Source organism: Marmota marmota, unplaced genomic scaffold (genome assembly GCF_001458135.2).
Source record: "Marmota marmota marmota unplaced genomic scaffold, marMar, whole genome shotgun sequence".
NCBI lineage: Eukaryota > Metazoa > Chordata > Mammalia > Rodentia > Sciuridae > Marmota > Marmota marmota.
In genome coordinates, this window is record NW_026000005.1 from 51,478,105 (window position 1) to 51,489,847 (window position 11,743).

General features: G+C 62.1%; 1 protein-coding gene across 1 annotated transcript in view; it reads left to right on the plus strand.

The window, feature by feature from the left end:
* Window positions 1-11,743, plus strand: part of Espnl (espin like) — a 31,206-nt gene that overhangs the window by 15,006 nt on the left and 4,457 nt on the right. The window contains exons 5-9 of the mRNA XM_015481650.2: window positions 2,428-2,559; window positions 7,615-7,729; window positions 8,234-8,346; window positions 9,120-9,314; window positions 10,803-11,743. The exon at window positions 10,803-11,743 is cut by the window's right edge and continues 2 nt beyond it. Of these exons, the coding sequence (XP_015337136.1) occupies window positions 2,428-2,559; window positions 7,615-7,729; window positions 8,234-8,346; window positions 9,120-9,314; window positions 10,803-11,743 (1,496 nt within the window). The remainder of the gene's footprint in view (window positions 1-2,427; window positions 2,560-7,614; window positions 7,730-8,233; window positions 8,347-9,119; window positions 9,315-10,802) is intronic.

Sequence of the window (11,743 nt, forward strand, 5' to 3'; positions counted from 1 at the left end):
GGCAGGAGGGAGAGGGCAGGATGATAGGAGGTCTAACAGGTGTGGGAGGCCGTTCTTGATGGGTCTTATGTCTACAGCTTTTAAAATCCTGTAGGCATTATCGTCTTTATTCAGTCAATGAATACAACACTTTGTCTAAGTTTTCTGCAAATTCACTACTTCCCTCTTCCCTCTTGCAGGCTTTGCCCACGGAAGCTCTTCCGCTCAGCCTTCTCAACAACTATTTGTTTTCTTTCTTCTGGTTTGCCTCAAAATATCTTTCTTTCACCTCCAGTACCGAGGAGCCTCTGTGCTGAGTGCAGGTGGTAGTGGGTGATTTCCCGTCGCTTCCTCTCGTGCCTGAGCACACCACGCCTGCCTCCCAGGTCCAGCACTGTGCCGAGGCTGCCGCCAGCCGTCTCCCTCCTGAGGTCACCCTTTCTCTTCTCCTGTGGTTTTCCTCAGTTTCAGTGGAAGAGGTCTGGAGAGGGATTGCCCTTTGTTATCCCACTTTAGGTTTTTGGAATTCTTGAATTTGTGCTCTGGTGTGTGCCCTGCTCTGTAGTTATCAGCCATTCTCTCTCAGCTATCGCCTCTGCCCACAGTCTCTCCTCTCCTGGGATTGGCACTACGTGCATGTTGGGCCTTGTTGTATCAGTTAGCCAGCTTTCCATTCCTGTCCCCTTGGCCACATCAGGCCACAGGCCAGAGAGCCTTCAGGACATCCTCTCATCCCTGCCCTAGCAACCCTGCAGGCTGGGGACAGACAGACCACACCTACTGACCAATCCTGGCCCACTGCCTGATTTCCTATGGTCCACAAGCTAACAAATGGGCTCTCGTGTTTTTAAATGGCTGGGGACAGACGAAGAACGTCTCGTGGTACATGAGAGTTACACGCAGTCACCATCTCAGCAGTCACTAGTAAAGGTCCACGGGCATGGTCACACGTTGGCTGTCAGCTGAGGTCACCTTTGCCCCACAATGAGAATGGAGAAGTCCTGCCGGAGTCAGGGGGAGGCTGCACAGCCCTGAGGAGTACAGCTGTCATGGAGGAGTGTACCCCGCAGCGGGACCAGAGCCCGACTCAGGGCCTCCACACGGCATCCACTGCTCTTGCGCCTGGGAATCTGCAGAGGTGCCGGTGCCTGCGTTGCTCTTGTGGACAGGCAGGGCCACTGGGCCCAGCTCTTCCCACCCTGCCTGTCCTCCTCTGCCGGCACACTGGCCACCTCATGGCTTCTGGGCTGGCTCGGCTAACGGGTCTTGGGGAGCAGGCTTTCTCCCTGGGGCCACAGGGGCCCTCAGCTGCTGGCCGGCTGCCATTGGCACAGTGGGGCCAGGGAGGCTGGTGGTGTTCAGAGGCCCAGTATTGTGTCCGTTTTCACTGACCAGCAAGTGGTAGAGCCAGGACGAGGTCAAGTTCCACTGGCCCTTCTGCCAGGCACCTCTTCATGCCCACCTAGGTCAGCATTTATTCCCAGCGTGGTGCACCCAAGGCCTACCCTCCATCGCAGCTCACGGGGACCCTCTGCAGTCCCCAGAGGAGCGGTTTCTTTGGGATTTTGCCTTTTTAGTCCAATCCAGTTTAAGATGAACGAAGGAAGATGAGGCCCTGATGGGGTAGTCATAAAGCAGACTCTAGGTCAAGGGCACACAGTGTAGGAAACCAAAAACGTCAATCAGTTCAAGTGACATTCTGTATTTCTTCCACACACAAAGAGGACAAATACTTGCAGAATTCATATGGACAGAATAAATGCCAACTATTTCTTGAGGCTCCCATCTGAGTCCTTCACAAGCCCAAGTGTCCTATAGCCTTCTGCTCCTTCAAACCTCTCCTGCTTTCCTCCAGTGGGGGCCCCAGGGGATGCAGGCCCAGGCCCCTGGGCTGGCTGGGTGAGGTAGCATGGCCTTGGTTCAGGCCTGAGCCCTGCTCAGAGCCTGAGGGTCAAGGTTGGCACTGGAGGAGCTGGCCAGGGCCTGGGGCTGGGCAAGGGCTCTGGAAAGTGCAAGGCCACCTGGGGAAGGCACCTCCCTCACCTCCAGAAAGGAGCTAGCTGAGATGAAGGCCCTGAGTTCCAGGTGGCCGGTTCTAAGCTCCTGAGCCCCAGTATGTATAAATGGGACACACCTCTGAGGGTTGGTTGAAAAAATGAGACCCCATCTGCATCTCAGCCTGGGGCACAGTAGCTTTGGGCTGCATTTGGGCTGGCCACCTGGCTTGTGCCCCAGAAGAGCGGCCTCTGCACCTTAGATTCCTCTCTTGCCCTGGCAGGGGCAACTGCTGCCTGCAGCCCAGGCCTCTGTTCTCTGTGGGCCCCAGCACTTAGCTCAGGCCAGGGCAGCTGTGGGGCGAGGCTCAGAGCTCCTCCCGCGGTGGCTGTGCGTCGAGCCGGTGAGCTGGCCCCGGGAGCTGTGCCAGCCAAGGTGCCCCATTTCCTTCAGTGCTGCCAGACCCTGCTCTCCCACCGCGCGGACCCCTCCCTGCGGGATGAAGACGGGTACACGGCGGCAGACCTGGCGGAGTACCATGGACACCAGGACTGCGCCCAGTACTTGCGGGAGATGGCCCGGCCAGTAAGTCCTTGGGGATCTGTCCTGGGGATCTGTCCTGGAGGCCTGTCCTGGAGGCCTGGGGGGTGGGACCCCGGTTACCTACCTGGATCTCACTGCACATACCTCATAGCCCATGGTTTTGTCAGGACAGGGCTGGTACAAGACACAGCCAGCTGGGACAGGGACTGTGACAGCAACCAGGCTTCGGTGAGGGCTAGAACTCAGCCAGCTGTGCCTTCCCTGGGAGCCACAGAAACCACGCCTGTGAGGTGGGGCCTCCTGGCTGGGCTCTGCTCGGGGGATGTTCTGTCAGCCTGAGGACACCCAGGGTGGGACCAGGGCCCAAGTCCTGGCCAAGGTGGCCCTGAAGCAGCCCAGAAGCAGCATGTCCCATCCCAGTGCCTGCTCATGTGTGACGCTCCGTCTCCCCACCTTCCAGAGCCAGCTTTCCCGTTCACAAGGACAGGGACCTTGTTGTCCTGCTGAGCCCGGCCCCAGCCCATGACAGGGCAGAGGAGCAGAGGGGCTGATAAGTGGGTCCCTCGGGCGCAGACAGGCCGGCGGGCAGTGGCGAGGGCTGGGCTGAGGAGGACCAGGGACCCGAGAGCACGGAGCTGCGGGCTCTTCCCCGGCACCTCCCTGTCCAGGCCTAGGGCAGACACTATGATGACCGAGTCCCAGCTGGCCAGTTTTCTGTTGTGGCCAGCGCTCCCTCCATGAAGATGCCCTAGGGTCACCTGACCCCACTGTCAGAGGAGGGCATTGAGGTCCCCTAACTGGGGTCTCATCAAGAGGTTTTAGTGCCTCCTCCTCCCTTGAGGGCATCACCTCCGAGCATTCAGGCCCAACCGTGGCAGTGTCCTCCCAGCCTCCAGGCCTGCCAGGCGGTCCTCACGTGGCCACCACCTGAAACCTGCCCTGCCTGCCACCCTCAGGGCAGCTGGGACAGGCTGCAGGGATTGCCTGCCCTGGTTTTTTTCCCGAGGTAGTAGTTTCAGAGTCGAGAATTCAGATACTGATGAGATAATTTGGGGGCTAAGTGTCTCACTGGCTGTTGTTTAGAGGAGGGTCCTCTTTCTGGCATGGGTGGAGAGTCGGGAGCTCAGCTGGTCTAGGGCGTGGTCAGGGCTGCATGTTCACAGGCCCATTGTGGTCTGTCCTGGCTTCTGCACCCTCCCTGGGCTCTGCCCCCCAGCCCTACCTGGACGGCAGTAGAGGTAGGAGGTGGGGAGGGCAGCCACACCGCTGGTGCCCCCCACCCTGCACAGCATCTGCTGTAAAGGGCAGGCCCTGCCTGGCCTCCGGGCTTCCTGCCCCTGTCCCCACCCCTGCCACACTGTGGAGCCCATGGCCTGAGATCTCTGTCCAAGCAAGGTCTCAGCCTTCCACCCCTAGGCCCCTTGTCACACTGGCCACCCTTCCTAGACCCCCTGCCCCACTGCTCAGGGGAGGGGTCCTGCCTGCTCTCCTGACACCTGGGCCGGTGGAGCTCAGTCCCTCTCAGGTTTCCTAGGGGTTTCTTCTGGTCCTGGCTGTACTATGGGATTCAAGGCAGCAACAGCACCCAGAGCCCCTGAGCCCCCTGCATGTCCCCATCATGGAGTTGGAGGACATTGCCGTGTCCGGCATGTCCACCTGCAGCCCCGTCCTGCCCACACCTGCCTGGCTCCTGCACTCCAAGACCCGTGGCCTTGGGGGTCTCTGGTGTGTAACCAGAGTGTCTGGGAGCTCAGGATCAGGACTCAAGCTCCATCCCCGTCCTCTCCCTTGGAGAGTGGTGGCGACAGCAGAGGGTGCCAGGCTCTGCTGCCGGCAGGGACCGTCCCCAGGGCTCCCACTTCACCTTGGCAGCGCCATCTCTGCTCACTGGGGGACAGGCCGGCAGCTGTGGGGCGAGAGCTGCGCCCGATGCAATATTGATGGAAATGCGATATGCAGAGGTGGCCTGCCCGCTGTCCCGCTGGCCAGGAACAGGTGGTGAAATCCTTCATTTTCCCCTGAGGGACAGCCCCAGTCTTCCTCCCAGGGGACTCACAGTCCCAGACGGGCAGCTTGGGCAAGGCTGCCTGTCAGTGGTGAGACCTGCCCCATGGCAGACACCCCCTTCAGGACCTGCTGCCCAGTGCGAGGCTGGCACGTGGCACTCAGAAGCCCCTCTGCACAGGAGGGTTGATCTCACTCACCTGGATGGGCAGAGGCTGGGGAGCCTTGGAGGCACATCCCTGCTCCCCGTCCCCATCCCCTCAGTTGGGCAGCCTGGCCGTGGGAGCCGGAGGGTCATTCCTTCCGGGAGCTGCGGTCAGGAACAACCTGGACAGCGAGTGTGGCCCTCCACGAGCTGGAGGCAGAGCCCAGTGTCCAGGTGGGCCAGGCCAGCCTACTCTCTCCCTGTCTCACTCCCCTCAGGGCTGGAGCAGCTCTTCCTGGGCACGGCCACTCCAGAGTCTGAGTGGCTCTGAGCCTCGAGTTCCTCGCCGTGTACCAGGGCTCAAGGCTTGTTGGAGGACAGAGGTGGTGCTCATCTCTGCTGAGGTCACCTTGGCACAGGCCAACCTGCCCAGGTCCAGAAGGCCCAGAACCCCTTCATTTCACAGATGGGAAGACCGAGGCCCAGAGAGGGAGAGACCCCTCTGGGCAGCGTTTTGTCCAGGAAACAGTAGGGCCTGGATGCCTGGCCAGTAATCGAATCTCGGCTGTGGCGATCCGTGTCCAGCGCCCATCTGCAGGTCATGATTTTCTCAGCCTGGGTGGCGTTACAAGCCTGTAACCCAGCTCACCACACTGCCTCCATGTATAATGCATGGCCAGCTCAGCAGCGCTCAATCCTCACCAGAAACCCAGGAGAGAGGTGGAGGGCCTGGGGCCAGGGTGACCCCAACCTCGGGGACAAGGTTCAGTGCTGGGACGGGACTCAGGGGCAGCATGTGCCCAACTCTCAGGACCCCAAAGGACGGGACACTGACCTTTTCCCTCCTTCCAATCCTTCTGGATTTTCTCAGTGTCAGGGCCTTAAAAGAGAGGTGTGGTGACTCTCATCACCTGGGGACACCACAACTGACTTTGTCTCAGCTGACATTCAGAGGACTGATAGGACGCAGGAAGGCCAATGGGCCAGGACCCTGCCAGAAGCACCCGAGTTCCTCTCCTTCCAGTGGCGGACTCACAGGTGACACGAGGCCCTGAGTGTCTTCCCAGGGCTTCTGGGTGGTAAGGAGTGCAGTAGGGCTCCGCCCAAGGAACCCAAGGTCCCCAGGCTGTAGGGAATGCACTGGAGCCAGGCAATGCCCCTGTCAGGCCAACGTCCAGTCCAGTCTCTCCATCTTCCAGCATGAGGGGCTGCTGCCAGCCCAGCTGAACCCTCGCTCTTCTGTGGGTGAGGTAGGGAGGTGCTTTCTTGCCTTCCCGCTGACAGCAGGGTCCCCTGGCCCCTCCAGGCCCCAGAGGAAGCAACCTGCTGTGCCACAATGCGCTTGAGTCTCAGCTGAGGATGCTGTGTCCAGGACCCTGCCCCCTCCACCATGTTAGAGCGAGCAATGAGCAACCTGCCCCCCACCATGTTAGAGCGAGCAATGAGCAACCTGCCCCCTACCATGTTAGAGTGAGCAATGAGCAACCTGCCCCTGTCCCTCTGGGTTGCTCCCTGCAAACAGCCTGAGAGGTGCAGAGGAGGGCAGCCAGGGCTTTGCATAGGCCCTAATGCCACTCTCCCCAGAGCTGGCCCCCGCCTCTTCCTCCACGGCCGGAACTTCCACACCGAGGGAGCTCTGGGCCTGCAGGAGCAAAGGCTGGGCTCTCCAGAAAAACTTGACCCTCTGCTGTGTCCCAGTTGTGGGACCTTGGGTGGTCTCTCTTCTCATGGGCTCAAGGATTTCAGTGTTGCCTCCCATTTCCCCAGAGGGTCCACTCCCCAGCCCCTGCCATTTGGAGGGTTAAGGCCCTCTGGTAAGAGATCCCCACCCAGCCCCAGCCCTCCTGGCCACCTGACACCTCGGCTTTCAAATATTCATGTGCCACCTCCCACTCCTGGGGGCAGTGGCTGCACCAGCCCCTGAGAGCCCAGGGTGGCTGCAGCTTCCTGGGCTTCACAGCCCAGCTCCTCCTTCTAAGGTGCTCCCAGGCCGGGGCTTGGCAGACTCTCCCCAGCCACACGTGTGGAGGCTCCTGGGCTCCCTACACAAATTCCTGGAGAGAGCAAGGTGCGTGGGGGCTGGGCAGAAGGGGTCTCAGGCTTCGTCCCCTTCCCCATGACTTGTGAACTAAGGTCCTGGATGGCCTGTGACTAAGGGCTAGAACTGGGCCCACTATGGCGCCAAGACCACGCCAGTCTTCGACTCTCAGCTTTAAACCAACGGGCTGCAAAGCCTAGCTGGAGGTCCTGGGAGGACACGGGAGGCAGGGTCGCCCCCAGGCTAGTCTCCTTGAGAGGGCAGCTGGGCCCAGGGCCAAAAATTGGGGTTGGAGTCAGGCTCTGCTGGCCACCCTGCAGCATAACCTGTGCTCCAAGAACCAGTCTTTGCCTAGAAATGGACTGATGGGCACAGCAGAGACTCCTCCTGGCCCACTGCCCTCCCCGAGCCCTTGCCAGCTCTGACCAAGCCTCCCACCTGAGACACCAACAGACCGGTCGGTAGGGTCCAGGCGGGTCTCAGGTAGGTCCAGACAGGGATGTGTGTGTGTGTGTGTGTGTGTGTGCTCCTGGACCCAAGCCCTGACCCAGTGCCCTAACCCCAAGGTAAGCTGCTCTAGGCAGAGCCTCTGAGCCGGGCCTTGAGATGCAAGGTCACTCAGTGGAGGTGGTGTGGGGGACAGTCAAGGTGGAGGGCACAGTGAACCCCAGCTCCCAGACAGAGCTCAGGGTGTTTGGGGAGGGTGGTCACCTGGCACAGAGCAGGTAGAGAGCGGGGGGCGGCTCCTGGCCCTCCCTCCTGCACGCTCCCTTAACACTTCTCTGGGATGCATAGGCTCCAGGAAGGCCCAGGGCTGCCCACTGGATGCCGCATTCCTGCCTGGCAGATCTGGGTGAGTGCAAGTCAAGGCCCACCTGAGCCTCCACTGACCAGGCCTGTCCACCCCCAGGTGCCAGTCCTGATGACACCCCCGCCACCTCCATTCCCACCTCCTCCACTGTCAGCTGCAAGGCTCTCCTTGGAGGACAGAAGTAGAGGTGGCTTGGGGCTCAGGAGCCACACAGGTGAGTACACACCTCAGGACCCACCAGGCCTGAGTGTAGAGGGGCCTGTGACCTTGCCTCAGGACCTCGAGGGCATGGGAGCTGTTGCATGCGTGTGTGTGCGTGTGTGTCTGCGTGTGCGCGTGTGTGTGTGTGTGCGTGTGCGTGTGTGTGTGTGTCTGCTTAGGCCACCATGCAGAGGTGTTTCTTACCCTGGGCTGGGGCACTGGTATGTGTGTGTAGTGGGGCGGGGCACTGGGGACAGTAAGCGGGCAGCTCTGGGGTCTGGCCGGGTTGCATTAGGTTGTTGGGCCTCCATGCATCATGCTCCATTGATGTCCCAGTGAGGAGTCCAGCGGTGTTGACCAGTGTGCCCAGGACCAAGGGGCATTTTGGGCAGGACTGGTGGTGTCCTTGGCTCCAAGCACATTGCTCCCTCAGGGGCTAGCCCTGTCCCTAGGTCCAGGGGCTCTGAGCTTCTCTCCACTCCCTGTGTCCCTGCCCTTTCTGTTCCCTTCTCAGCAGCAGCGACTCTCAGCCCTTCCTGGCCTGGCCAGCACAATCAGCCTGTCCCCAGTGAGCAGATGGCCCGCACAGTCCTCCCACAGATCACCACCAGTGCCCTGGCTGCTCCTGAGGTGCGTCCCTCCCCCCAGCATCCTCATCTCCCAAGGCCCCCAGCCAACCCAAGCCACCTCACTGTCCTCCCAGAGTGGCCAGGCTGCTCCTCCAAGAGCAGATGCCCAACCTGCCACCAGGTGCAACTCTGGCTGGCTATGGGCGCACTGAATTCTGAGGAGAGGGGAATTTCAGGGTGGCAGTGACTTGCCACCTCAACGTACAAAGCATAGGGACCCTTGGCTGTCATCCTAGAGTCCTGTAGCCCAGGCCCCTCAACCTGACCTTTGAACTCACAGATGCCTGTGCCCTCTTTGGAAGCGGCGACCACAGCACAGAGCAGCAGCCTGGCACCTGCCCCTCCTCAGGGCCTGGGCCAGCTCCCCTTCCCTGCTGCTCTTTCCTGGGCCCTCGGGGTCCCAACAGGTCCTGGTGGGACTGGGGATGCTCCCCTGTGCTGGGCTTGAGCACTAGAGCCCTCACAGCACATGAGGCAGGTTCTGCAGTGTGGGCTTCAGCTGTTGCCCCCGCCACCCCACAGCCTGCTCTGGGCAACCTTCTCTCTGCCATTGCAGAGGTGGAGGGCCCTGGTAGCTGCTGGCGGCCAGCAGACCCTCCTGTACTGCCGGGGTTCCTGTCCTGGGAGTGGGATGCTGGTATGGCCGGAGGCCCCCACTGCCTGTCCTCCAGGGGTGCCTGGGTGGGCAAGCTGGGTGTGTCCACAGTCCTGTCCCCTTACTCAGGGTCACCTTAGGGCCTGTGTGACCGTGACTGCACCCTCCTGTCTGCACAGGGAGCGGAGTCGGCAGTGGGTGACTCCCCCGATGGCCTGGCTGCGCTGCAGCTGGATGGTGTGCCATCAGGAGACCTGGACGGGCTGGTGCCCACGCGGGACGAGCGCGGCCGGCCCATCCCTGAGTGGAAGCGGCAGGTGATGGTGCGGAAGCTGCAGGCGCGCCTGGGCGCAGACCGTGCTCGCGAGGCCCAGGTGCGCCCCAAGAGGCAGGGAGGGGCCAGTGCACGGGGAGGGCGGGCTCCCTGTCCAGATGTGGAGGCCGAGACCAGGGTGTCCCCTCCAAACTGTCTGGGACTCAGCTTCCTCTTCAGAGTCAGCTCCAGGCGGAGGACGCAGAGCAGGGGCAGGCTGTGCTTCCTGCTCTCCCGTTTGACTTAGTGCCCGCCCTGTCCTGTCAGGGACGGGCAAGCCCTGCCCCCTCCTTGCCGCCTGGACTCTCAGGGAGGTCACAGGGCAGGTGCACGCGGTGGCAGGGATGAGGTGATTCCCCCACCAAAGAGTCAAGCCCTGCAAGGGGAGCTCTACCTGTGGGTGTCCTCTCGGGGAAGGTGACCTTGAGCAGGGGCTGGGAGGGCACTGAGGGAATCTGGGTCGAGCGCAGTCTGCGTTCTAGGCGATGGGAGGCAGCGTGAAGGCCTGGGTGGGAAAGGCTGGCTCAGGGGAGGACCAGCGGGAGGCTGGGGCGCTGCTAGTCCACCCGGAGGGACGGAGAGGCAGTGGAATTGAGGCTCAAGGGGCAGACGTTACAGGCCTGGGAAGGTGTTTGGGGCCCTGCTGAGAGTCGGAGCAGAGGGCTGTGATCTCCCCGGATCTTTACAGGCTCCCCGACAGTGGTTCTGGGGTCTTGCTGAGTCCACAGTTTTGTCTGAACACTGTCTGGGGGCTCGGGCTGCACTGTCCTTCAAAGCAGCAGCCGTTTGCGGCTAAATTCGTAAAAGCCCTGCCCCGAGTTGCACCCCTCATTTCACTCCTGCCACAGGTGCAGGCCCCAGCAGGGCTCCCTCACCAGAGCCCAGGAGAGTGGGGTCTAAGGCCCAGCCCATCCTAGCCTGTCAGGGTGCAGGGCAGAGCAAGGTGGCCAGGGGCAGGGGCCTTCCACCACAGCCAGGAAGCCCATCCAAGTCCTGGCCCCGGGCTGGGCCCCAGCGGCTCCACAGAGCAGAGAACTCAGGGAAATGGAGGGTGGGTGGGCTGAAGGGGCTGGGGGCTTAGTCCCAGCCTGACTGAAGGCTAGGAGTCCCTGCACAGGTCCTTGTGGGCTGGACAGTACTCAGGATAGTGGATGAGGAGGGGACAGAGCAGAAGACTGCAGCCACCCGTCCTGCTCTGCCCTGTCTGCCGTCCACATACAGAAGGCTCCTGGGTTTGTTGGGAAGGGTCTGGGGAGCTGCAGCATGAACCATGGTGATGTGGGAGAGACTAGGAGGACCCCGAAGGGCGCAGAGCAGGGGCACCTCCAACTGTGGGGGGGACCTGTGCCCTCCAGCTGCACCCCAAACTGTGCTAACCAGCACCTGGCTTACTTTCTGAGGTCAGATAAGGGCCAGGGGCTGGACTGGGTCTGTAGGGGGGCTGGGAACTGGGCCATGCCAGGGAACTTGTGACCCACAGGAGCAAACCTGCTCCCCAGTGCGCGGCAGAATGGGCCGTGGCCCTGCTAACTCCCCTTCCTGTGCCCAGGATGACAGTGGGAGCCCAGGCCTCCTGGAGCAGGCGGCCTGGCGGTACTCGCAGGCCCACCAAGCAGTCCTGGGCCCCTTTGGGGAGCTCCTGACCGAGGACGACCTGGTCTACCTGGAGAAGCAGATCGAAGACCTGCAGCTCCGGCGCCGCTGCCAGGAGTACGAGAGCGAGCTGGGCCGACTGGCTGCGGAGTTGCAGGCCCTGCTGCCTGAGCCCCTGGTCAGCATCACCGTCAACAGCCACTTCCTGCCCCGGGCGCCTGGGCTGGAGGAAGATCAGGCCCTGGCCCTGGTGGCTGAGCCCACGGACTCCCCAGAGACTGGGGAGGCCGTGCCTGGCGGGCAGCCTCTGCCCTTCTGGTGTAGCCACATCAGCCGCCTGGTGCGCAGCATGTCCCTGCTGCTGAAGGGTGTGAACGGGCTGGTGCAGAGCGAGGAGTCGGCCACCCAGGCCCTGCAGGATCCCCGCGGGGGTGCCGCAGTCAGGCCCCCTCGCAGCGAGGCCCAGCGTGAGATCCAGGAATGCGGGGTGTCTGTGCGAGTGCTGCGTGGCAACTTTGAGTTGGCCCCTGGACAGCCCTGTGCCTCAGACCTGAGCCCTTGTGAACTGGCCGCCCAGCCTGGGCAGTGCCTGAGAGGCTGCTGCCCGGCTCCCCTGCAGCCCCGAGCCAGCACAACGGGAGGGGGGCCTGGGCCAGGTGACACAGAGGAGGCCAGTGACTCAGGCATCAGCTGTGAGGAGGCCCCCTCGGAGGCGGGTGCCGTGCCCAGCCTGGACTCAGCCAGCCTGCGCAAGGAGCGCATCGTCATGCTGTTCCTCAGCCACTGGAAGAAGTCAGCCTATACACCTGCCCTCAAGACGGCGGCCTGCAGGACCCTGGAGGCCCGCAAAGCTGGGCCACGGGGACAGGAGGTGGCCAGGAGCCCTCGGGCGCCCTC